Genomic DNA, 25538 nt, shown 5'->3' with positions numbered 1-25538 from the left:
TCCAGGTCTGCTTCAACTTTTGGCCTGATGGCATATGGCACAGTTCGGGCTTTCAGATATTTTGGTGGACTGCCAGGTTTAATGTTCAATGTCACAGTGATTCCCTTCATACTTCCCAAATCATCTCCAAAAACAGCAGCATGTTTCCTTAGTATAGGGGTTAGACTGGTTTCTTCTTTAGTCATCCGGTGCACTTCTGCCCAGTTCAGCTGAATCTTCCCAAGCCAAGACCTACCCATTAAGGCTGGGTAGTCACCTCTCACCACAAACAGTGGCAATTTAGCCGCCTGTCCATTGAGCTCCACCTTAACATCAATAGTGCCCAACATGGGCACAGCTTCACCTGTATACGTCTTCAGAACAGTTTTTGTTGCCTTAAGCGGAAGATGCTGTAGCTTTTCCTTATACACAGTCTCAGGAACCAGTGAGACAGCTGCACCGGTGTCTAGTTCCACGCGTATAGGTTTGCCCTCCAATAAGGGGGTTACCCAGTATTAATGTGAGCCCGCTGCCAAAGACAAAACATGCAGTGGCACTTCCTCTTGTGAGGAGGTGTCACCTTGATCATCCTGGGTCTGCTCTAGGGTATGCAAGGTTCCTCTTTTTGTCGGCCAGACCACAGGCCTCTTTTTCTTTTGTTTACAGGCATACTCAATGTGTCCCTTTTTGCCACAGTGTCGACACACCAGGTCCTTATACCAGCGTTCTGATGCCTGGTGACCCAGCTTACCACAGCGGTAACATTCTTGACTCTGCACCGTTTTGTGGGTCAGTTCTTGTGACACTTTTTGCACCCTAGGGGATACACCGATGTATTGTGCCTCCCTTGTAGCCAGTTCCATGGAGACAGCAATATCAACAGCCTTCTGTAATGTAAGCTGAGCCTCTGTCAGTAGGCGCTTCCGTATAGCTTCACTGCAGAGGCCACACACTAACCTGTCACGCAGGGCATCATTTAACATCTCTTTAAATTCACAGTGTTCTGCTAGCTTTTTTAAAATGGCTACAAATTGTACAACTGTTTCATCTTCCTTTTGGTCTCTTTTGTGGAACCTATATCTTTCAGCAATTACCAGTGGTTTTGGGGAGAAATGAGACCCCAGGATTTCCACAATGTCACTGTAAGATTTAGTCTCAGGCTTAACAGGGTGTAGTAAGCTGCGTAGCAGAGAGTAGGTTTTAGCCCCTACAACAGTTAAGAATATTGGCACCTTCTTCGCTTCTGTAATGTCATTTGCAATACCAAAAAGCTCAAAACGCTCAGTATACACATGCCACTGCTCTGTATTCTCATCAAAAGGCTCCAGGGGCCTGGTCAGAGTAGCCATGATTTTTAGTTTCACTTTCACAGTCAGTGCAAACAAGCAGCTTTTTTGTTTGTTTGTTCTTTACCTTAACTTCTACTTCCTTCTGTTACTGGAGCAGCACCGGAATCCCATCCTCGTCGCCAGTGTTATATCCTTGGGGCAGCCGGTGTAGGAAGCAATCACCTGAGGCCAGAGAGCAGGCCGCTAACCAAAACCTCCATTTTATTTACAGATATACAGAGAGCTCACTCAGCCGGTTGAAACAGGCTGAGCTATCCCTTAATAGTCTAACTCAGTTGCCATAGTAACAAAACCCATGACAACCAAATACACAACAGACAGGTCTGAGGAGCAGAGCCGGAGTTCTGGGAAGGAGAAGAGCAATATGAAGATGGAGTCTAAGATGAGACCAGGTGACTTGGACTAACAGAGACTTGGTGGGATAACTCAAATGTCTGGCGTACTGTCATGGATGGATATAAACTGTTCAGGAAGGACAGGCAGGGCAGAAAAGATGGGGGAGTTGCATTGTATGTAAGAGAGCAGTATGACTGCTCAGAGCTCCAGTATGAAACTGCAGAAAAACCTGAGAGTCTCTGGATTAAGTTTAGAAGTGTGAGCAACAAGGGTGATGTCGTGGTGGTAGTCTGCTATAGACCACCAGACCAGGGGGATGAGGTGGACAAGGCTTTCTTCCGGCAACTAGCAGAAGTTACTAGATCGCAGGCCCTTGTTCTCATGGTAGACTTTAATCACCCTGATATCTGCTGGGAGAGCAATACAGCAGTGCACAGACAATCCAGGAAGTTTCTGGAAAGTGTAGGGGACAAGTTCCTGGTGCAAGTGCTGGAGGAACCAACTAGGGGCAAAGCTGTTCTTGACCTGCTGCTCATAAACAGAGAAGAGTTAGTAGGGGAAGCAAAAGTGGATGGGAACCTGGGATGCAGTGACCATGACATGGTCGAGTTCAGGATCCTGACACAAGGAAAAAAGGAGAGCAGCAGAATACAGACCCTGGACTTCAGAAAAGCAGACTTTGACTCCCTCAGGAAGCTGATGGGCAGGATCCCCTGGGAGAATAACATGAGGGGGAGAGGAGTCCAGGAGAGCTGGCTGTATTTTAAAGAATCCTTATTGAGATTGCAGGAAAAAAACCATCCTGATCTGTAGAAAGAATAGTAAATATGGCAGGCAACCAGCTTGGCTTAACAGTGAAATCCTTGCTGATCTTAAACGCAAAAAAGAAGCTTAAAAAAAGTGGAAGATTGGACAATTGACCAGGGAGGACTATAAAAATATTGCTCAGGCATGTAGGAGTGAAATCAGGAAGTCCAAATCACACTTGGAGTTGCAACTAGCAAGGGATGTTAAGAGTAACAAGAAGGATTTCTTCAGGTATGTTAGCAACAAGAAGAAAGTCAAGGAAAGTGTGGGCTCCTTCCTGAATGAGGGAGGCAACCTAGTGACAGAGGATGTGGAAAAAGCTAATGTACTGAATGATTTTTTTGCCTCTGTCTCCACAAACAAGGTCAACTCCCAGACTGCTGCACTGGGCAGCACAGTATGGAGAGAAGGTGACCAGCCCTCTGTGGAGAAAGAAGTGGTTCGGGACTTTTTAGAAAAATTGGAAGAGCACAAGTCCATGGGGCTGGATGCGCTGCATCCAAGGGTGCTAAAGGAGTTGCTGGATGTGATTGCAGAGCCATTGGCCATTATCTTTGAAAACTCATGGTGAATGGGGGAGGTCCTGGATGACTGGAAAAAGGCTACTATAGTGCCCATCTTTAAAAAAGGGAAGGAGGAGGATCCAGGGAACTACAGGCCAGTCAGTCTCACCTCAGTCCCTGGAAAAATCATGGAGCAGGTCCTCAAGGAATCAATTCTGAAGCACTTAGAGGCGAGGAAAGTGATCAGGAACAGCCAGCATGGATTCACCAAGGGCAAGTCATGCCTGACTAACCTAATTGCCTTCTATGAGGAGATAACTGGGTCTGTGGGTGAGGGGAAAGCAGTGGATGTGTTATTCCTTGACTCTAGCAAAACTTTTGATATGGTCTCCCACAGTATTCTTGCCAGCAAGTTAAAGAACTGTGGGCTGGATGATTGGACTATAAGGTGGATAGAAATCTGGCTAGATCGTCAGGCTCAACAGGTAGTGATCAACGGCTCCATGTCTAGTTGGCAGCCCGTTTCAAGTGGAGTGCCCCAAGAGTCGGTGCTGGGGCCGGTTTTGTTCAATATCTTCATTAACGATCTGGAGGATGGCATGGACTGCACTCTCAGCAAGTTTGCTGATGACACTAAACTTGGAGGAGTGGTAGATACAGTGGAGGGTAGGGATAGGATACAGAGGGACCTAGATAAAGAAACCTGATGAGGTTCAACAAGGAGAAGTGCAGAGTCCTGCACTTAGGACGGAAGAATCCCATTCACTGTTACAGACTAGAGACCGAATGGCTAGGAAGCAGTTCTGCAGAAAAGGACCTAGGAGTTACAGTGGACGAGAAGTTGGATATGAGTCGACAGTGTGGCCTTGTTGCCAAGAAGGCTAATGGCACTTTGGGCTGTATAAATAGGGGCATAGCCAGCAGATCGAGGGATGTGATCATTCCCCTCTATTTGACATTGGTGAGGCCTCATCTGGAGTACTGTGTCCAGTTTTGGGCCCCACAGTACAAGAAGGATGTGAAAAAATTGGAAAGAGTCCAGCGGAGAGCAACAAAAATGATTAGGGGGCTGGAGCACATGACTTATGAGGAGAGGCTGAGGAAACTGGGATTGTTTAGTCTGCAGAAGAGATGAATGAGCAGGGGATTTGATAGCTGCTTTCAACTACCTGAAAGGGGGTTCCAGAGAGGATGGATCTAGACTGTTCTCAGTGGTACCCAATGACAGAACAAGGAGTAATGGTCTCAAGTTGCAGTGTGGGAGGTTTAGGTTGGATATCAGGAAAAAACTTTTTCACTCACAGAGTGGTGAAGCACTGGAATGGGTTCCCTAGGGAGGTGGTGGAATCTCCTTCCTTAGAGGTTTTTAAGGTCAGGCTTGACAAAGCCCTGGCTGGGATGCTTTAGTTGGGAATTGGTCCTGATTTGAGCAGGGGGTTGGGCTAGATACCTCCTGAGGTCCCTTCCAACCATGATATTCTATGATTCTATGACTTCTGCGGGGGGAGGCATGCTGGACAGCGCCAAGGATTGGGGAGACAACCAGGTGTGAGCCCAGGGTGCAGAGAGAGCTGGGGGAGGGTCTGTGTGTCTGTAACACTTCCCTGTCCACTCCCACAGATGGAGTCCAAGAGAGATAGGAAGGAGAGGACGAGAACCCCAGTACTAAAGAAAAATAAGGTGCATCCTAGCTGGACCTGGGGCTCTGTGGGGTTAATACCAGTGGAAGGGACAAGAGTCTCTTGTGCAGCGTGACTATGCTGGGTGCAGGAGCAGTGGGGTGCTTTCCAATTGTAGCTGTGACAACATCATGCAAAGGGGGTTCAGGGTAAGCCCTGGGGTGTGGGTGATGCGAGAAGGAGAGCCTAGCCATCACGGCAGATTGTGATGATAACTTTTGTTTTTCCCTCTTGTGTTGTGTTTGGCACCAAGGGGAAAGAAATGTGGGGGTGGAGAGGGAGGGGAAGAGGGGAAAGAGTCCAGCCCAGTGGTGAGATGGAAAACGAGTGAGAGCAGAAGCGTTGTTGATGCCAGGCAAGACAATCACCAACGAAATCATGCTGCCCGAGCATGGTGAGATTTTCCCAGGGCCCCCCGAGTTGCCCGAGGCCCCTGGGCATGGGCCCCCTGTGCGTTAAGCCGCCACTGCAATGGCTGCAGGGCTCAGGATACCGCTTCCCAGCATGCCTGGAATGCCGGGCGGAGACGGAACATGCGGGGAGCTACCACCAGAGCCAATCAGAAGTCAGCGCTCGGAGACAAAGGGGTCAGTTTATATTTGGTTGTTGGCTGTTGGTGGAGTGGAGCAGAGGGAGCCAAGCAGAAGTTAGCGCTCGGAGACAAAGGGGTCAGTTTACATTTGGTTATTGGCTGTTGGTGGAGTGGAGCAGAGGGAGCCAATCAGAAGCCAGCGCTCGGAGACAAAGGGGTCAGTTTATATTTGGTTGTTGGCTGTTGGGGGAGTGGAGCAGAGGGAGCCAATCAGAAGCCAGCGCTCGGAGACAAAGGGGTTGGTTTCCATTCGGTTGTTGGCTGTTGGTGGAGTGGAGCTGAGGGAGACGCGTCACAGCCTGGGAGGTGCCCATTGACACTCAGACCGAAGACCCGGTAAGAATCCCTTTTGCTTGTTTTCCTTGTGAATTTCAAGCCGGCCAAGGAGCACAGGGCAGCATCAGCCCCTAGAGAACTGATACTCAACTCCCATTCTGCTGCGCAGGGGCTGGGAGGGAGCTGGTTGGGGCGGGGCGGGCCCCTTGTCAATGCTGTGATTGTTGATGGGTTACTAGTCTAGTTGCTCCTGTTCTTTCCTTAACCCCAGGCCTTTCTTCCCTCTGCCCAATAAGCTCCCTCACTTGTTGTGTTGTTACTGGGAGATTGTGATAGATTTGTACCCTTGTGCCTGGATGACAATCCTAGTCTGTTATTGGGCACCAAACACTTCCCCAGGGCACAGCAGCCCTTGTGACTCAGGCACTAGGAGGGGCCCCCTGGGGTGGAGTCAGCAGGGGCCAAGAGAGTCCTGCACTTCGGACGGAAGAATCCCATGCACCGTTACAGGCTGGGAACCGCCTGGCTAAGCAGCAGTTCTGCAAAAAAGGACCTGGGGATTACAGTGGACAAGAAACTAGATATGAGTCAGCAGTGTGCTCTTGTTGCCAAGAAGGCTAATGGCATTTTGGGCTGTATAAGTAGACGCATTGCCAGCAGATCAAGGGACGTGATCATTCCCCTCTATTCGACATTGGTGAGGCCTCATGTGGAGTACTGTGTTCAGTTTTGGGCCCCACACTACAAGAAGGATGTGGAGAAATTGGAAAGAGTCCAGCGGAGGGCAACAAAAATGATTAGGGGGCTGGAGCACATGACTTATGAGGAGAGGCTGAGGGAACTGGGATCGTTTAGTCTGCAGAAGAGAAAAGTGAGGGGGGATTTGATAGCAGCTTTCAATTACCTGAAGGGGGGTTCCAAAGAGGATGGAGCTCAGCTGTTCTCAGTGGTGGCAGATGACAGAACAAGGAGCAATGGTCTCAAGTTGCAGTGGGGGAGGTCTAGGTTGGATGTTAGGAAACACTATTTCACTAGGAGGATGGTGAAGCACTGGAATGGGTTCCCTAGGTGGAATCTCCATCCTCAGAGGTTTTTAGGGCCCGGCTTGACAAAGCCCTGGCCGGGATGATTAAGTTGGGGTTGGTCCTGCTTTGAGCAGGGGGTTGGACTAGATACCTCCTGAGGTCCCTTCCAACCCTGAGATTCTATGATTCTAAGGACCCAGGTTCCATCCCCCCTGAGGCAAGACAGGCCCATTGCTGAGAGGCTTTGTTGCCCCAGACTCACGGCTGCTCCCTGCTCAGTTCCAGGATGGACGTGCTGAGAAGGTATCTCAGGAGGAAGGTGGCCCCGGAGCCAGAGGGGAGCAGCTGCCAGCGTCCCCAGACAGAGAGCTGCCCCTCCATCCGCATGGCATGTGAAGCAGGCCCCGGCCACCCCAGGAGATGGTCCTGCTCGGCCTTGCTCACTGGGAGGAAACCAGCCCCCAGGGCTGGTGCTGAGCAGAGAGAGACAACATCCAGGCCGAGATGGAGGTGGCCTAAGTTCAATCTGGGCAGGCAGGACTCAGCCCATGGCAGGAGCCAGGCAACGCAGCTCTGGGTTTGCTTCTGCTGGAAGGCCTGCCCTCATCCCAGCTGCGTGGGCCAGCAGGAAGCATTCCCAGGGCAGGAGCTGGGGGATCGCTGCCTCAGCTGCTTAACTGTTGCCGGAGAGGAGAGCAGCTACTCTCTGGAGGTTCTCTGCAACACGGAGGCTGAGTGGTCCTCCACTGCAGGTGAGGAGACCCCCTGGGCATGGGGAGGAGCAAGGGCCATTAACACCCAGTCGCTCTGTCCCAGTCATTGTGGGGATCCCAGCCCAGGGGTCTGGCCAGAGCCACGTGAGCTCAATGACATCAGCGGGAGTTGCAGAGCCACCCCCTGCAATGGGGCATGGGGGGAGCTTCTGGGAAGTGGGTCCCTGATGATTTGGAGCAACTCCCAGGGAGGATGGGACAGTGAAGGGCCCACTCTGCCATGGGGCCACAGGGCTGAGGGTCTATGGGAGGGGCAGTGTGGGGAACTCTCTGCCATGGGGCTCTGGGACTGAGGGGCAGTGTGGGGATCTCTCTGCCATGGGGCCCTGGGACTGAGGGGTCTGTGGGAGGGGCAGTGTGGGGATCTCTCTGCCATGGGGCCATAGGGCTGAGGGTCTGTGGGAGGGGCAGTGTGGGGAACTCTCTGCCATGGGGCTCTGGGGCTGAGGGGTCTGTGGGAGGGGCAGTGTGGGGAACTCTCTGCCATGGGGCCCTGGGGCTGAGGGGCAGTGTGGGGATCTCTCTGCCATGGGGCCCTGGGACTGAGGGGTCTGTGGGATGGGCAGTGAGGGGATCTCTCTGCCATCGGGCTCTGGGACTCAGGGGTCTGTGGAAGGGGCAGTGTGGGGATCTCTCTGCCATGGGAGCATAGGGCTGAGGGTATCTGGGAGGGTCAGTGTGGGAATCTCTATGCCATGGGGCTCTGGGACTGAGGAGTCTGTGGGATGGGGAGTGAGGGGATCTCTCTGCCATCGGGCTCTGGGACTCAGGGGTCTGTGGGAGGGGCAGTGTGGGGATATCTCTGCCATGGGTCCCTGGAGTGGGGGGTCTGTGAGGGGCAGTGTGGGGATCTCTCTGCCATGGGGCCCTGGGGCTAGGGTCTGTGGGAGGGGCAGTGTGGGGATCTCTCTGCCATGGGGCACTGGGGCTGAGGGGTCTGTGGGAGGGGCACTGTGGGGATCTCTCTGCCATGGGGCACTGGGGCTGAGGGGTATCTGGGAGGGTCAGTGTGGGGATCGCTCTGCCATGGGGGCATAGGGCTGATGGGTCTGTGGGAGGGTCAGTGTGGGGATTTCTCTGCCATGGGGCCCTGGGGCTGAGGGGTCTGTGGGAGGGGCAGTGTGGGGATCTCTCTGCCATGGGGCCATAGGGCTGAGGGTATCTGGGAGGGTCAGTGTGGGGATCTCTCTGCCATGGGACTCTGGGGCTGAGGGGTCTGTGGGAGGGGCAGTGTGGGGATCTCTCTGCCATGGGGCCCTGGGGCTGAGGGGTCTGTGGGAGGGGCAGTGTGGGGATCTCTCTGCCATGGGTCCCTGTAGTGGGGGGTCTGTGAGGGGCAGTGTGGGGATCTCTCTGCCATGGGGCCCTGGGGCTAGGGTCTGTGGGAGGGGCAGTGTGGGGATCTCTCTGCCATCGGGCCTTGGGGCTGAGGGGTCTGTGGGAGGGGCACTGTGGGGATCTCTCTTCCCTGGGGCACTGGGGCTGAGTGGTCTGTGGGAGGGGCAGTGTGTGGATCTCTCTGCCATGGGGCTCTGGGACTGAGGGGTCTGTGGGAGGGGCAGTGTGGGAATCTCTCTGCCATGGGTTCCAGGGGCTGAGGGGTCTGTGGGAGGGGCAGTGTGGGGATCTCTCTGCCATGGGGCCCTGGTGCTCAGGAGTCTGTTGGAGTGGCAGTGTGGGGATCTCTCTGCCATGGGTCCCTGTAGTGGGGGGGTCTGTGATGGGCAGTGTGGGGATCTCTCTGCCATCGGGCTCTGGGACTCAGGGGTCTGTGGTAGGGACAGTGTGAGGATCTCTCTGCCATGGGGGCATAGGGCTGATGGGTCTGTGGGATGGGCAGTGTGGGGATCTCTCTGCCATTGGGCACTGGGGCTGAGGGGTCTGTGGGATGGGCAGTGTGGGGATCTCTCTGCCATGGGGGCATGGGGCTGAGGGGTCTGTGGGATGGGCAGTGTGGGGATCTCTCTGCCATGGGGGCATAGGGCTGATGGGTCTGTGGGATGGGCAGTGTGGGGATCTCTCTGCCATGGGTCATTGGGGCTGAGGGGTCTGTGGACGGGGCAGTGTGGGGATCTCTCTGCAATGGGTCCTGGGGCTGAGGGGTGTGTGAGAGGGACACTGTGGGGATCTCTCTGCCTTTCGATGCTTACATGGGAGGGAGAAACATTAAATCTGCTCTCCCCATCCCTTCTCACCCCTGTCCTTCTCTTCCCCCCTCCCCAGCAAGAGTCACCCTCTGCCCTTGTCTCTCTGATGCAGAGACCCCCACAGACCAGTCAGAGAAGGACTTTGCCCCTGAGGAAAAGACAGAGGAGGATGAAGACCCTGACACAGAAAGAGAGGAAGAGGAGGAAGATCTAAAGACAGAGGAGGAGGAGAAGCAGGAAGAGCAAGTCCTGATTAGTGAAAAAGAGGAGGAGGTGGAGGAGCTAGTGATGAAAGAGGAGGAGAACATTACCACTGAGGAGGAGGAAGACCTGGACACAGAGGAGAAGGGGGAGGAGGAAATATCTATAGAAGAGAACAAGGAGGAGGATGAGAACCTGTTTGCAGAAAAGGAAGAAGAGGAGGAGGAGGAAGAGGAAGAGGAGAATGTGTCTGCAGAAAAGGAAGAAGAGGAGGAGGAGGGGGGGATGTGTCTGAAGAGAAGGAAGAGGAGAATCTGACTACAGAAGAGGAAAAGGAGGAGGAGAACTTGTTTGCAGAAGAGGAAGAAGAGGAGGAGGAGGAGGAAGAGAACGTGTCTGCAGCAGAGGAAAGGAGGAGGAGGAGAATGTGTCTGCAGCAGAGGAAAGGGGGAGGAGGAGAATGTGTCTGCAGCAGAGGAGAGGAGGAGGAAGAGAACTTGTCAGCAGAAGAGGAGGAGGAGGACCTCTGCACAGAAGAGGAAGAGGACTTGATCACTGAGAAGGAGGAGGAAGAAGAAGGTAAAGGAAGAGGAAGAAAGGAACACCTGATCATGGAGCAAAAGGAAGAAGAGAAGGACCTGGCCATGGAGCAGGAAGAGGAGCACCTGCCTGTGGAGGAAGAGGAAGAGGACCTGGCCACAGGAGTGGAGCACCTGGCCATGGAGCAGGAGGAAGAGGAGGAGGACCTGGCTCCAGAGGAGAAAGAGGAAGACCTGGCCATGGAGAAGGACCAGGCCACAGAGGAGGACAAGGAGGATCTGGGTCAGGAGGAGGAGAAGGGAGAGGACCTGGCAATGGAGGAGGACGAGGATGTGGCCATGCAGGGGGAAGAAGAAGAGGCGGAAGAAGAGGTAGAGGACCTGACTATAGACTAGGAGGACCCAGGAATGGAGGAGGATGAGGATCTGCCGATGCAGGGGGAAGAAGAAGAGAAGGAGGTGGACCTGGCAATGGAAGAGTAGGAGCAAGAGGACCTGGCCAGAGAGGAAGATGAGAAGGAGGAGAACCTGGCCACGGAGAAGGAGCAGGAGGAAGAGGACCTGACCAGAGAAGAGGACGAGGAGGAAAAGGAGGAGGAGAACCTGGCCACAGAGGAGAGGGAGGATCTGGCCAGAGAGGAGGAAGTGGAGGAGGGGGAGGACCTGGCCATGGGAATGGAGCACGTGGTCATGGAGAAGAAAGCAGAAGAGGACGACTTGGATGAGGAGGAGGATAAGGAGGGCAAAGCCAAGTCCTCCTCCACCTCCATGGCCAATTCCTCCTTGCCCAGATGCATAATCCATTCCCATTGCCAGACTCTTGCCCGCGGTGACAATGAAGGAGCAGGAGAACTTCTGGGCTGCACAGTCGGGTGTCACGGGGACGTCTGTGGGAGCCATTGACAGTGTGTTCTGTGTGGGCCATTTTCCTTCTCTGACCCAGGGGTTCTCTGCTCCCAGAATCTCAGCCAGGGAGGCCACCCTGCAGAATATGGCCCCGCAGTTTGGTGATGGGCTGCAGGAGTCACCACGTAGCTGTGCAGCAGCCATAGCACCTGCATTGACCAGGGACCAAAACCTGCAGCCCTCACAGCCCAGGCTGCCCCCACGGATGGCAATGGGAGTGTAGCCTGGGCAACTAGCTGCTGGGCCAGGGCATATAGAGAGGACTCAGAGATGCAGCAAACCAGTGGGCAGAGAAGTGAAGGAAGTAAGGGAAAGAGGAGAGCGAGGAGATCGGGGGAGCTGCTGCAGTCAAGGGACCCCAGCCAGAAGAGAGAAGCTGGGTGGGTTAGACACACAAAGTCCTGCATCTTGGCAGGGGTTAGACTAGATGAACCTTGCCAGAGGCGGCGAGTTATATGGGCCTGTGGTGCCCGGGCTCCAGCAAATTCAGGGCCTCGAGGGGCCCGGCTCCACCAATGTTCAGGGCAGGGTTTCTCCCCCAGCCCGACCTGCCACTCCCACGTGCCACCCCCAGAGCATCCCCCGGCCCTGCCTGCCACCCCCACGTGCCTCCCCCGGCCCTGCCTGCCACCCCCACGTGCCTCCCCCAAGCGTCTCTGCCTGCCCCCTGCATCTCCACACTGTGCTCCCTCACTGGCCGCTGCCACTGCAGGCTACAGGGGAGCGGCGCTGGGGGCAGGCTGAGGCGGCTGCTGCGCCTGTGGAAGTAGGAGGCGCATGGCAGCCTCCCCGCCCCCACCAGGTGACTCCAAGTCGAATCTGAGGGGAGGGGCTTATCCCGGTTGGACCTCCTGAGCAGCAGCCTGGTGGGGCCTGGGTGAGTGTCTTGTCCCTGGGGGGAATCCTCCCCTCTGGCCCCCCACCCCAGCCCCAGGGCAGCCTTCCTGCTGCACCCCAAACTCCTCATCCCTGGCCCAGACCCACACCCTGCACCCCCTCCTGCACCCCAACGCCCTGTCCCAGCCCAGAGCCTGCACCCAACACTCAAACCCCCTCTCACACCCAGCCCCCCAAACCCCCTCCTGCACCCCAAACCCCTGTCCCATCCCAGACTCTGCACCCAGCCCCCAAGCCCCCTCCTGCACCCCAACCCCCTGTCCCAGCCCAGACCCTGCACCTAGCACCCAAACCCCCTCCTAGAGCTTGTGCCCCCTTCTGCACCCAACCCCCAACCCCCTGTCCCAGCCCAGACCCTGCACCCAGCACCCAAACTCCCTCGTTTGTACCCTTTTCTGCTCCCAAACCCCAACCCCCTGTCCCAGCCCAGACCCTGCACCTAGCACCCAAACCCCCTCCTGCACCCCAACCGCCTGTCCCAGCCCAGACCCTGCACCCAGAACCCAAACTCCCTCCTAGAGCTTGTACCCCCTTCTGCACCCAAACCCCAACCCCCTGTCCCAGCCCAGACCCTGCACCCAGAACCCAAACTCCCTCCCAGAGCCTACACCCCAAACCCCCTTCTTCACCCAAACACCCTCCCTGGACCTTGCAGTGCCTTCTAACCTGATGGGTCTATAATTCTTTGATTCTAGCATCTGTCACCTAAAAAGAAGGGCTGGCGTGTCTGGATTTCCTCCGCATCCTCTGCAGTGAAGACAGAAGCAAGGAACTTTTTTAGCTTCGCCGCAGTGGCCTGGTCTTCCTGGAGTGCTCCTTTAGCACCGATTGCCTAGTGGCTTTGCTGACCGTTTGGCAGACTTCCTGCATCCCATGTACCCCCTCCGCAAGCAAAAACAAGGAGCGCCGCCCCCCCTCCGAGCGTCACACCGCCCAAGGCCCCGCCCCCGAGCATCACCCAAGCCCCGCCCCCCGAGCGGCGCCCCGCACAGTCCCCACCCTGAGCATTGCCCCGCCCAAGTCCCCGCCCCTCGAGCATCATGCTGCCCAAGACCCCGCCCCCTAGCGTCACCCAAGCCCCGCCCCCTGAGCGGCACCCCGCCCAGTCCCCACCCTGAGCATTGCCCCGCCCAAGTCCCCGCCCCTCGAGCATCATGCTGCCCAAGGCCCCGCCCCCTAGCGTCACCCAAGCCCCGCCCCCCGAGCATTGCCCCGCCCAGTCCCCACCCCGAGCATTGCCCCGCCCACGTCCCCGCCCCCGAGCGTCATGCCGCCCAAGGCCCCGCCCCCGAGCGTCACCCAAGCCCCGCCCCCCAAGCGGCGCCCCACCCAGTCCCCACCCTGAGCGGCGCCCCACCCACATCCCCGCCCCCCGAGCGGCACGTCGCCCAAGTCCCCACCCCAGCCGAGCACCGCCCAAGTCCCAGCCCCCCCCAACACGGCACCACACCTCCTAAGACCCGCCTCCCCCCAGCGCCGCCTGGCCAAACAAAAAAAAATAAAAACAAACCCCGAGTGCCGCCCCCTCCCAAGGTGCCGCCCCAAGCATGTGCTTGGTAGGCTGGTGCCTGGAGCCGGCCCTGATCCCATGTACTTAACAACCCTTTGCTGTTAGTTGTTGTGCCTTGGCTAGTTGCTCTTCACGTTCATTTTTGGCCTCTGCCCTATACTTTTCATTTGACTTGCCAGAGTTTACGCTTCTTTGTCTTTTCCTCACTAGGATTTGACTTGCCAATTGTGAAAGGTGCCTTTTTAATGATCTTAGAAAGGCTCTAGCGGCTGCACCAGCGCGAGCCTCTCCTAAACAAGGCCTGCCATTTTACTTGCACCTGGCAACTACTCCAGCAAGCACTGGAGCTGTTTTGCTGCAAAAACAAATTGGCCAGGTGAGACCGATGGCCTATGGTTCCAAAACTCTCAGTGAGGTGGAGGCGAGGTTTTCAGCTTGCGAACGTGAGGTATTCGCCCTGGTATGGTCCCTAACACATTGGGAATATTTAAGTGGCACAGCTCTCATTGTGGTGAGGACATGCCATACTCCAGTAAAATATGTCATCTCTGGAAGAATTAATGAGGGAAGGGTATCCTCTCCCCGGCTGGCGGGATGGACTCTAAGTCTGGTCAATCGGGATATTCGTACTGAGAAGATCCCCCCCCATACGAGAATCCTTCCCTATGCTCCGATTACCGCAGGAGATGAGCACGAATGTCCGTTGCCAGATCCTGATTTAGACTTACTATCTCCATTCTTCTTAGCAACATCCTGGGAAGAAGTACAAGGAAAAGGGTTAACACTCTGGGCAGTTGATGGGAGTGCTTGTCACCACGAAGGGCATCCTGTTGCAGGGTTTGCTGCAATCCAGGAGGGGACACAGCAAGTGGTGCAGGGTACGGTGAGGCCGCCGTCAGCACAAGCTGCACAATGAATTGCGGTCCTGGCAGTATCGTCTGGGGTAGCACCTGAGGAAAACATCTGTCTGTGTTCTGCTTCTAGTTGGGTGGTTCAAGCCCTTCCCATCTGGAAGAAAAGAGTTCAAAGTAAAAGCCCATACGAAGGGGGTCGGTTCTGGCCACGCTTGACAATCAGGCCAATCAGCTAGCAAAACAAGCTGCTAGGTTAGGATCAGCATATACATGGGATAAGACCCAATTTCAGCTGCTGTAGTTAAGATGCCGTCTCCAGATGTGTCAGCAGGCCATGGCATCTTGACCCTGCAAAAACAGGATAATGATCTCCAAGCCCTTTTAACAGCAGGGAAACATCAAGGATATGTAAGGACAAAAACGGATTGATTATAGCAACATCACCAAACTGTGAATTACCTGTACTGGTTATGCCAATAACTCCACAAAAAGAACTAATAACTGTAGCTCATGGCCAGGGACACTATGCTGCGTCCAAAACTTTGGAACGGGTGTCTAAGTGGCGTGGTTGCCTAACATAAAGGAGGAAATACTGGAACAAACCTTTTCTCGATTTGGTATCCCATCAGAAATAGATTCAGACAGAGGACCACACTTTGTGGGTGAAGTCACAAAAGCGCTGTGTGCGGCCTTAAACATCAAACAGCGGTTGCACATAGCTGCTCACCCGCAAAGTCTGTTATCGTCGAGAGGCTAATAGAGCCATGAAAACTGCTCTTAGAAAAGTAATAGATGTGCAAGGAAGGGATTGGGATAGCAAACTCCCATATATCCTAGCGGCCATGCGATCTACTAGAACTGTGTGAGGGTTTTCACCGCACGAGATGCTAACTGGGAGAATTATGCACACCCCTGAACTTTAGTGGGTGGGAGGAGTTCCACCGGATGAGTACCTTCCCAGGGTGCAAATAGACTTATACATGTCACAGTTGCTAGACACCATCAGCAGTCTTCAACATCGAGTAGCTCCTCAACTAAAAGCTAATAACCAAGTCATTAGTGCTTGGTTAGGCCACATTAATGATGTAGGATGGGTGGTTGGTACAAAGGTAATGTTTAGGTATTATATAGAAAAAGGCCATGTCCTTAGTCCTCGTTGGGTGGGTCCAGTTATCATAACAAACGGAGCAAGTGCCTCTGTATATCAGGTTCAAATACCAGCAAAGAAGGGGATCAAATTAAAGTGATTCCATAGCAGCCAGGTAAAGGAATGGAAAGGAAATCAACCCATTTAACTGTGCCAATCATATTTTCTCTTCCATTCCTAGATCGACATGACCGCCATCATCCTATTCTCTATGTATATAGGTTGCACTGTATTTGTTAAGGTTTGGTTAATTGATTTGGTTGAAGGTGACCATCTGTTCTGTATAACAGGGAGTCATTATGCCACAGAGGATCCCATGGCCACCCTGGATCCTTTGGAACAAAATGACCCCATTTCTGTTTTAATGATCAAGGAAGAACCGTGCTGTGTGCTCAAGTGGGTCAAAGAAAGATCGAACAAGGCAGGTATATTTCAAGCAGTAATTTCAGAAATGTGCCTTAACTATCAGGCTGCACCTGTGGGATGCAGAGAAAAAACAGAAATGGCATGTAAGTGGGATATAGTAAAACCTCTTTTGGGAATTGTACCAAACTTAGGGTGCCCAACAGTTCTCAGATTTGCGGTTGCATTAAATTGGAAGTACCTGAGCATGTACCATGGGGTGGGTTTCTGGAAATATATCAGCTCCTTGGGTTCATGAAAGACCTAGTGCCATGTTCAGAATTAGTACTCCAGCACAGTCCTTCCTTCTCGGCTCTCAATGTACTGTTGTATCCACACCTTCTTGCGATAGTTCGTCTATGCAGGGAAATGGATGTAAAGCAGGAAGAGTCTTTTCATTGTAAAACTTTCTACTGCAGTAAGATCAAGGTTAAATTTTCCCGTAAATAGTTAGACTTGTATAGGGAGGTTTAAAATGAATGTTACAACGGCAGACTCTGGTAAATGGTCTATGGTAGGTCCGTATGGAATAAGAGTATACCAATTTGTTTTGGTTCTTCCTTCTCCTATTCCTAGTTTAACTGGTCCCGTGGTAATTAGGGAAGAAGCAAATCAAACAGTTATTACACATCCCCAGTCTGCGATAAGGAATGTTTTAATCAGCACTACCCCCTCTGTAATACTATGGTTGTATTTGGGTTCAATGCAAATTTTTCGCCATGTGACAATTTATTCATCGGGTGGGTCATAATTTGGCAAAGCCACAGGTGTCGGCAGTTACATCTTTTTAAAACAGGTGTAACACCGACAAGAGGGGGAAATGTTAATTTCAGTATACATGTTTGCCGAATTATTCTGTATAAAAGTTAAAATAAGTTCTGTAAATCAAAAGGCCATTTTGTTTTGGTAAAAGGACAAGGCGACCTCCATTGGGGGTCAGGTTCTTGTTCCTCAGTACCTAGAAAAGGCGGGAAAGTGGGAAGAGCAGGAATCTGACCTTGCCCAGCAACAGCTCCCTACAGAGACCAATGAGGGGAGGGGCCAGGGGCACTGGCTCTTGAGCTTTTGAGCTGTCAGAGGTGCAGGTGGCTGCTCTCTCTCCTGGTGCGGTACAATCTTGCCACTGGCTATGGGCCTGCAATAGCTACTTACTAATTAAGTTGGGGTTGTTTGTTTGTTGTTTTGGGAAAGCAAACTTGCATACACTGACCTGGTCCGATTAGTTAGATCAATCGTGCACTCAGGACGACGCAAAGCGGGTTAGGGTGGGAGTTAAGATAGGGATACGTACCTGTCTGTTTCATCTGTTGTCCACGGTCAGTGTTCACTACTGGCTTCTCTTTTCTGGATCCTGCACCCCTTTATCGCTGATGTCTGTAAAGATAGAACATCTTGTATTATAAGTGCCTGTGTGTTATTCCGAATCTCCAGAATCATTAATCCATTCCCCTTTCCATTCCTTCCTCTCCCCTTAGCAAATAAAGTGTTGTTGTTTTATTTTATAGCTTTGTGTGTGTGGAGTTCATTAAAGTCAGCTCTGATAGATGGCCTTAAAAGGGGGACTCAGCGGGAGATAAACTGTAAGGCTCCCCGAGATCTTCTGATCAGATCGGCCTAGAGAGATAAAAATCCTTACGCTTGTTGAACCTCATCAGATCTCTTTTGGCCCAGTCCTTCTTGAGAGTGGGAAGGGGCTGGGACAGCAGCTTAAAGCCACATCTCCCCAGGGCAGCACAGCACAGCGTGCAGCGCAGGGGGCACATTTCAGTTAGTTTCACTTTGTGCAACTTAACCCTGAGGTTCTCAGCCCTGTGAATGAGACTGTGGAATTACCCAGCCCGTGGGAAAGACTGTGAGTGTAAAATATTCCCCAGGGTTGTTCCATCCCTGGGGGACCATCTGCCTCTGGAGGCTGGGGATGGAATCAGGACCTTTCACTGCCAGGCTTCTGCTTATGACCAGGACTACGTCAGCCGTGATCAAGTCTAAACAGTGACTTCCAATGAGCCTTAGCCCACCGACTGTTGTTAACGGGCAAGGCGGAAAGGCCTCAATTTACAACAATGGCCTAATTTTGGGTACCTCAGTTTCTCCCTTTGAACTACAGGACTGCAGGGAACTTGTTCCAACTGCAGCCACAGCTGCATGTGGAGTCCTTGGGCACTGCAGGTGTCCAGCCCCTACGCATGTAAAGGCAGGATCCCATATTTGGATCTGACATCAAGAGACATTCTTGAAATCTGGCCCCAGCCCACCACTGTGCTCTGCCTCCCATGCGGCCCAGGGTGGGCCAAAGGGGCTGTAGGGAAGGGGTAAAGCCCTCCCCCACCCTGGGAAATTCCTCCCACACAGGTGCCACTTGTGCCTCCCCCCAGCAGCTGTAGGCACAAGGAGTGCTCGGGGAGGGGGGAGCATGGACAGGCTGGAGGGGGAGGGGGTGGAGCAGGGATAGAGGGGTGTGACCAGGGTGAAGCTGCACCTCAGTTTTATACAGGGCCGCCGAGAGGGGGGGGCAAGAGGGGCAATTTGCCCCAGGCCCCGGGCCCCGCAGGGGCCCCTACGAGAGTTTTTCGGGGCCCCTGGAGCAGGGTCCTTCACTCGCTCCGGGAGCCCCGGAAAACTCTTGCGGGGCCGGGCCCTTGGAGCTTCTTCTGCTCCCGGTCTTCGGCGGCGGGGAATCCTTCCGCTCTGGGGTGGAAGGACCCTCTGCTGGCGAATTACTGCCGAAGCGGGACCCGCCGCCGACGTGCAGCCCGGTCTTCGGCGGTAATTCGGCATCAGGGGGTCCCCGCCACGGGTCTCCGGGGCACTTCGGTGGCGGGTCATGAAACGGAAGGGCCCCCCGCCACCAAATTACCGCCGAAGTGGGGGCCCCTGCCGCCGAAGACCCCAGGCCCCCGGAATCCTCTGGGCGGCCCTGGTTTTATACCCTGGCAAAGCCACTAACACCATTAAAATGAGTGCAGCACACTACTCAGCTGAGCTGCAACCTCTATATTAACCATGTAGTTAAAGTGCTGCAGCGTCGTACTCAGGGAACTAGCAGCATCTGCAGCAGCATCTCTGCTCAGCCCAGCTTCCCCAGCACAGCTGAATTCCCTCCTTCTCCCAGACGGCTGCTTTCCCGACTCCTGCCCCAGTCCCCTCGGGCTGCTCCCAGATCCCCTCCTGCAGTGGAATGGACACGTGGCCTGAGAGCCCTGGACACTGGATTTCTCTGTTCACCCCACACCATGGACCCTGCAGGAGCGCTAGTGCAAGCTCCCCTCACCCGCTGCCCTTGATCACTGGTTTGCAGCCCCCAGCTGGGGGAAAGCTCATTCTCCATGGACCAATGAGTCCCTGGTCTCTCTGCTGGGACTCACAGACAGGGAGAAAATCGGTGCAGGCCTTGCTGGGTGTGGTTACGGGTGACGGGGTCACCTACCCCACTAGGGCCCAGGCCGAGATCCCAGCACATTCCACGCTAGCCCCTGACCTGCCATCAGATGGACTTTCAGCTTCTGTCCCTGTGGTGGGGGGAGGCATTGGGTCATTGCCCTGGGGGAGCTGCTGGGCGAGGGAGGCGATTTACCTGCTCACAGACCCAATGGGCTAGTTTTACTTTGGTTATTATAGTTGAAAAGTCATGGAAGATGGGAGAGATTCCAGCAGACTGGAAAAGGGCAAATGTAGTTCCCATATATGAAAAAGGAAATAAGGACAAGCCAGGCAGTTACAGACCAGTCAGCTTAACTTCTGCACCAGGGAAGATAATGCAGCAAACAATTCAGGAATCCATCTGAAAACATCTAGAAGATAATAGGGAGAGAAGCAATAGCCAGCTTGGATTTATCAAGGACAAGTTGTGTCAAACCAGCCCCCGATAGCTTTCTTTGACTGGGTAACAAACCTTGCGGATGGGGGGAAGCGGCAGATATGGTTTATCTAGACTTTAGGAAGGCTTTCAATGCAGTCTCACATGACCTTCTCCTTAACAAACTAGGGAAATACAACCTAGATGGAACTACTCTAAGGTGGGTGCATAACTGGTTGGGAAACTGTTCCCAGAGAGTAGTTATCAGTGGTTCACAGTCAGGCCGGAAGGGCATAAGGAGTGGGGTCCCACCATGCTCAGCTCTGGGTCCAGTTCTGTTCAATATCTTCATTCATGATTTAGATCCTGGCATAGAGAGTACAGTTACATAGTTTCAGAGCAGCAGCCGTGTTAGTCTGTATCCACAAAAAGAACAGGAGTACTTGTGGAACCTTAGAGACTAACAAATTTATTTGAGCATTAAGCCACTGAGCCATCCCACCCCCACTCCAGGGGCAGCCATGTGCTGGGGAATGACGCAGGGCAACAATTTCCCACCTACACAAGGACAAATCGCTGCAGATAACACGGGTGGAAAATGCCCCTCACGAGAGAAGATTTTAAACTGACGTTTGAGACTCATGGGGAGAACGGGGGAAATCGGGGGAGACGGGAGAGCTGATCATTGGAGGGGAAAGGGGGGAAATCGCCCCAGATTTTATAGCCCCGTGTGAGACACTGAGCGAGAAAAGGGGCAGAACTAGAGAGAATTTGTATTGGGGGCGAGAGCCAAGTGGCACAAACAGGGACAGGATCCAATTAACCCCCCTCCCCCCTACCCCCGCCCACCACTTCTCCCCCCACTTGGGAATTTCCTGGCTGCACAGAGACAGTTCAACCCCCCCTCCCCCCCGCGTCCCACTGACCTTCCCCCCCCTCCAACTCCAGCTTCTCCCCTCCCTGCCTGACACCCCCCATCTCCCCCCACACCACAGGGGATCCCCCCCCCCGCCAGGCCCCAGTCTCTGCCCCCCAAATCCCAGCGATGCCGGGGGCAGCTCCTGCTGCAGCTCCACTGGGGCTGAGGCAGCTCTGAGGCTTCTCCCGGGTTCCCCGGGGCAGAGTCACTTTCCTGCCCAGCCCCAGTGCCCCCCCCCGGGGTCTCTCACTCCCCGGGGGCTCCGTGGGAGGCTGGACACCAGGGATGCAGGACGGCAGGAATGGGGGTGACAGGCCTCCTGTTCCTCAGTCTCACGGCGGGACCCAGGGGGTTCGTCGCTCTCCGGCTCGGGAGCACTGGGAAGACCCGACCGTGGAGGGGCCGTCGCTGGGGGGGGGACGGCCCCGCGCAGGCGCTGAGCACGTCCTTATATCACTTCTGTGGCGGGAAAAGGGCTGAGGAGATGGAACGCTGAGGGCTGGTTTTGGCGGGAAAAACCGGTTTGGACTGGTTTGAGCCTGTCCCCTGATGGTAAACAAGTCCCCTCTCAGAGATGGAGTCCAGGGGTCAATAGTTCATATGCTCCAGATTGGATCTTATTTTAAAGCCAGTGATTTACTTCGTAGACATCTTATTAACCAACTAATGGAACCTATTCAACAGTTCATACTTCTCACACCTAACAATGAGATAAAAAAAAGAACACAGACAAGCCTTGTCAGTAACAGCTAATGTCCCAACTGGGACGCACGTGAGCTTGTTGCAGAGCTGCTGCTCAGGGATGGGAACCTCCTGGCACCCCAGCCTCCAAAATCACTCAGGCTGCACTTTCTGCACGACTAGGTGCTGGCTGAGGGGGGCGTGGGAATTGGTGGCCTCTGCTGCAGGTGATGGGAATCGCAGGTATTTAAAGCCATGGCCTAGAGGAGGGAAGTGCCTAACTCCAGAGTCTGCAGCTGCCTAGGGCCAGGGCTGAGGATTTAGAGCCCCTAGTGCTGCCGTTGCAAGGTTCAAGCACGCTCAGCCCTGGCATTGCCACCCCTCCTGCGGCTAGTAGCTGCAGCTGGCTAAGGCTGGCCTCTGGGAACTGGCCCCATGGCTGTAGCCAGAGAAGCTGCAGGTGGCTCTGTGACTACTGGGGCCATTAAGCTAGAGCAGCTAAAGACACTGGAGTTCACCTCAAGGAACAGAGGGCACCAGTAGGACAGGAATGTCAAGGGGAGCAGGGAAGGAGGGAGCAGGTCAGGCTGGCAGAGGGAGCTTCCAGCTGGGTGGGAGCATTTCCAAAGTGGAAAGGAAACAAGTATGGGGAGAGGTGGTGGTGACCAGGTAGCAGACCAGCATGTAGATGGGAGCAGAGGGAGAGAGGCTGGTGGCTTCAGATTCCCAAGGGCTCAGTCCTGACTTTGGGGAGATGGTGTTTGCAGGTGGCTGGTTCACATGGCAGGATGGGGGCTGGGGGGGGGGATCTGTCAGAACTGATCAGGTATCTGCTGGCTTTAGAACTCTGAGCTGAGACTAGGACCACCTGCCGTGACTGGTGACATGGGGGGTACTGGAGACATGGCTAGAGAAGGTCTGAATGAGGAAGGAGATAAATCTGTGGGGAGTTTCCTTGATCACTATGAAAGTTCTGCTCACTGTGGACACTGGTAAACCCACATGGGTGTACAGCTCAATAAGAAAACCCGGGGGCTGAGGGAGCTGTGTATGGCAAGGCGTACAGTCATGTAGGGGTGTGTGATCAAAATGAAAAATGTCTCTGAGGTTCAGTACCGGGTATCCTATGGCACCAATGGCACTGCCCCACCAGGCCCACACTCGGAGCCCACAGTGACTACATAGGGGCCTACAAATATGTTTGGTGCCGGGACCCACAAAAGGCTAATCCGGTCCTGACTGCCTGAGCACTATTTCAGCCTCACATTTTTGGGTGGACCTCCTACAGTGGGAGCTGCAGAGCCCTCCCCCGCAACACCCCCCCCCTCCCTCCTGGTGTTGGGAGGGGAACAGGAGAAAGAACAAAATAAGCAAGAGAAGAAGAGAAAGGAGGGAGGAAGGGATGGAGGAAAATGTGAAACAAAAAGGACAAACCCTAATGTCCCCAGTGATTCTAAGGGACAAAATCCCAGGTGCGCAATAAAATTCTGCCTCTTTAAGCTCGTGTTTTCCATGCCTAGAATTCAACTCTCACCAGATGGATCAGACTGAACAGGTTTCAAACCTCCAGGAGGCTCTTACCTTCTAAACAGGGACGGCTGTTTTCTAGTAAAATCACTAAAAGGGAAGGAGAAAACTCGAAAGAGGTTCCTCCTGGCGCTCACGTCCATGAACCCGAATACTCTCTCAGTCCTCAGAGAGAGACCTGGAGAAGGAGAAGGAGACCTGGAGAAGGAGACTTGCTCCAGTAAAGCCACAGGGGTCTCTGAGGTTTCCCTGGCCCCTCGCCCCTGTCCTGCCTGGCTGATGTCAGCATCTCTCTGTGAGGTCACCACCTCCCTACCACCTTGGACCAATAGGCTGAGGTCCTGCAAAAGGCCTTTGTGATGTCACTGCCACACCCCTCCCTTGCTGGGTTAACGTCCTGCCCCTGGCCAGGCACTTTGCAGGTTTGAGCTACTCCCTGTGGATCACCCCACTCAAGGAGCGTTCGTTCTAGGCAGCAAGCCGGCTAGGCAGGGAAACATCAGACGCTGCTCCCAATGCTACCCTCAGATTTTCAGAAATTAGTCGACTTTATGGCAAGAGACCATTAGAGCATCTAATCTGACCCCCTGCGTATCGCAGGCCTCCTGTAGGACACAAGAGCTACTTTTGGGGCAAACACATTCCATAAAGGCATCTAGTCTTCATGAAATGACATCAGGAGATGGAGAATCCACCACTTTCCTTGGTAACTTGTTCCTGTGGTGAATCATCCTCGCTGTTGAATATTTGTGCCTTAGTTGTAATATGAATTTGTCTCTTTTCACCTTCCAGCCATTGGGTCTTCTTAGGCCTTTCTCTGCTCGATTCAAGAGCCCTTTAATACCCAATCTTTTCTCTCCATTAAGGCACTTCAACACTTCAATGAAGTCACCTTTCAATCTTCTTTTGAGAAGCTAAACAGGTTGAGCTCTTTCAATAGCTCACTAGAAGGCATTTTTCTCCAGCCCTCAGAACCGTGTCACCTCCTGTGACATTACTGACATAATCTGTAACTGTATAGATCACTGTTGCGACCACTGTTCTATATTCGCAGCCAATATTGTAGAAAGGTTGTTGTGTAAGAGGTCTATGGAGAGGTTCTGATTGGCTGATTATAATGATGCTATCTCTAGATGTGTATCATTTTTGTAGTTGATGTTATGAATATTGGCTCTATGCTGCCCGTATTTCAAACTTGTGCTCTGCTTCCAGGGAACACCCCAGCCAGACAAGTTGGTGTCAGTTCTGCCTAGCCTGCTTGATGGCCCATTACGGACCATCAGCTCTACAGTCGACCCACTGAGAGAAGGCAGATACACCTTGTGACTCAGCAAGCTATGGAAGGACCTGCCTATGGACAGAACTCTAAGGTTTTTCTATGCCATGTGCTTAGGGAAGATGTATTTTCCATGCCCTGGTTCCTCGCTGACCCAGAGAGAACAAAGGAACATGAAAACAAAAACCTTCCCCCACAGATTTGAAAGTATTTTCTTCCCTTATTGGTCCTTTTGGTCATGTGCCAACCAGGTTATCTGAGCTTTTTAACCCTTTACAGGGTATTTAATGCTACCTGTAGCTATACGTTTATGACACCCTGTAAATAGCAATCTGCAGAATGATTCTGAGAAAGGGCAGGGTGAAGGGAAGTGGCTTCAGCAGATTTACTGAGCATGCTCAATGCACCCTAAGTAGCAAATTCCTACACACAGCAGTTTCTCACACTACACCTGAGGCAGCATGAGGCAGGGGCTCCATTGCTGTCCAGATCCCACCCAAGAGCAGATCCCCAGGGGCTGCGAGACCCTCAGCTTCTGGGACCTGTGTGTGGAGTCTCTTCTGCCCACCCAGGGCTGCCCCTGGGGTCCTTCTGGCCCCTGGTGCCTGCAGCCCCTGGCCAGGGGCAGCAGAGCCTGGGACTGGGTCCAGCTGGAGAAAGTCCCCACCTCGGATGGGCACAGAAAGTGCTTCAGTGAACGTCTGTCCCTGGAGCAGCCCCTCTGGCACCGCAGCAGCAGCCCGGAGCTCAGCCCCGGCTCCCAGCGCACACTGGAGGCAGCAGCACCCAGGGCCGGCTTTAGGCCAATTCAACCAATTCCCCCGAATCGGGCCCCGCGCCTAAGAGGGCCCCGCACACAAGCCCTGACAGTGCGCTGTACCGGGGTGGCCCAGCTTCCCCAGGGGGCAATTTAAAGGGCCTGGGGCTCCCAGCAGGGACTGGAGCCTCAGGCCCTTTAAATTGCCACCAGAGCCCCACTGCTAGAGCTCTGGGGGCTATTTAAAAAGTCTGGGGCTCCCCTTGCTTCTACTGCCCCAGCCCTTTAAATAGCCCCTGGAACCCCACTGCTTTGCCAAGGCTCCCGTGGCTATTTAAAGGGCCGGGGCTGTAGAAGCAGGGGAGCCCCAGGCCCTTTAAATAGTCCCCGAACCCCGGGCTGCTGCTGCTGCTACCCTGGTGGGGGAGGGAGGAGGAGGCACTTACCGTACAGGGTGGGCGGTACCCCCTGTACCCGCACCCCCTGCCTGCACCCAGCGCCGCACTCCCTGCCCTGCCTGCAGCCAGCCCCTGCCCGCACCAGCCCCGCACCTCCTGCCCTGTCTCCAGACAACCCCTGCCGCACGCCCCTGCCTGAAGCCAGCCAGTCCCGCACTCCTCTGTGTCCAGCGCTGCCAACCCTTGCCACACCCCCCTGCAG

The 25538-nt window shown here is 54.1% G+C and overlaps 1 protein-coding gene and 1 long non-coding RNA gene across 4 annotated transcripts; one reads left to right on the top strand and one right to left on the bottom strand.

The window, feature by feature from the left end:
• The first annotated feature begins 4465 nt into the window (after positions 1 to 4465).
• LOC123351164 (chromo domain-containing protein cec-1-like) lies at positions 4466 to 9995 on the top strand. 3 transcript variants are annotated; one of them, XM_044990377.1, is made up of 4 exons: positions 4466 to 5285; positions 5529 to 5581; positions 6826 to 7298; positions 9543 to 9995. In XM_044990377.1, exons 1-4 carry the CDS (start codon positions 5187 to 5189, stop codon positions 9983 to 9985), a joined length of 1068 nt encoding a protein of 355 aa, XP_044846312.1. In that variant the 5' UTR covers positions 4466 to 5186; the 3' UTR covers positions 9986 to 9995. The 3 variants fall into 3 exon arrangements, with proteins under 3 accessions (XP_044846312.1, XP_044846314.1, XP_044846315.1); XM_044990379.1 differs by having other exon boundaries at positions 4467 to 5285; positions 9579 to 9995; XM_044990380.1 differs by lacking the exon at positions 4466 to 5285 and adding an exon at positions 5294 to 5447.
• Positions 9996 to 12605: 2610 nt separating this feature from the next.
• Positions 12606 to 22947, bottom strand: LOC123351165. Its single transcript, XR_006573941.1, has 6 exons — positions 22900 to 22947; positions 19646 to 19713; positions 17214 to 17296; positions 16125 to 16279; positions 14198 to 14527; positions 12606 to 12756 (listed from the first exon to the last, which is right to left on the bottom strand). It is a non-coding gene; the product is annotated as an uncharacterized LOC123351165 (long non-coding RNA).
• Positions 22948 to 25538: the final 2591 nt, after the last annotated feature.

Source organism: Mauremys mutica, chromosome 16 (assembly GCF_020497125.1).
Source record: "Mauremys mutica isolate MM-2020 ecotype Southern chromosome 16, ASM2049712v1, whole genome shotgun sequence".
NCBI classification, from domain to species: domain Eukaryota; kingdom Metazoa; phylum Chordata; order Testudines; family Geoemydidae; genus Mauremys; species Mauremys mutica.
This window is presented reverse-complemented; position numbering and strand designations above follow the sequence as displayed.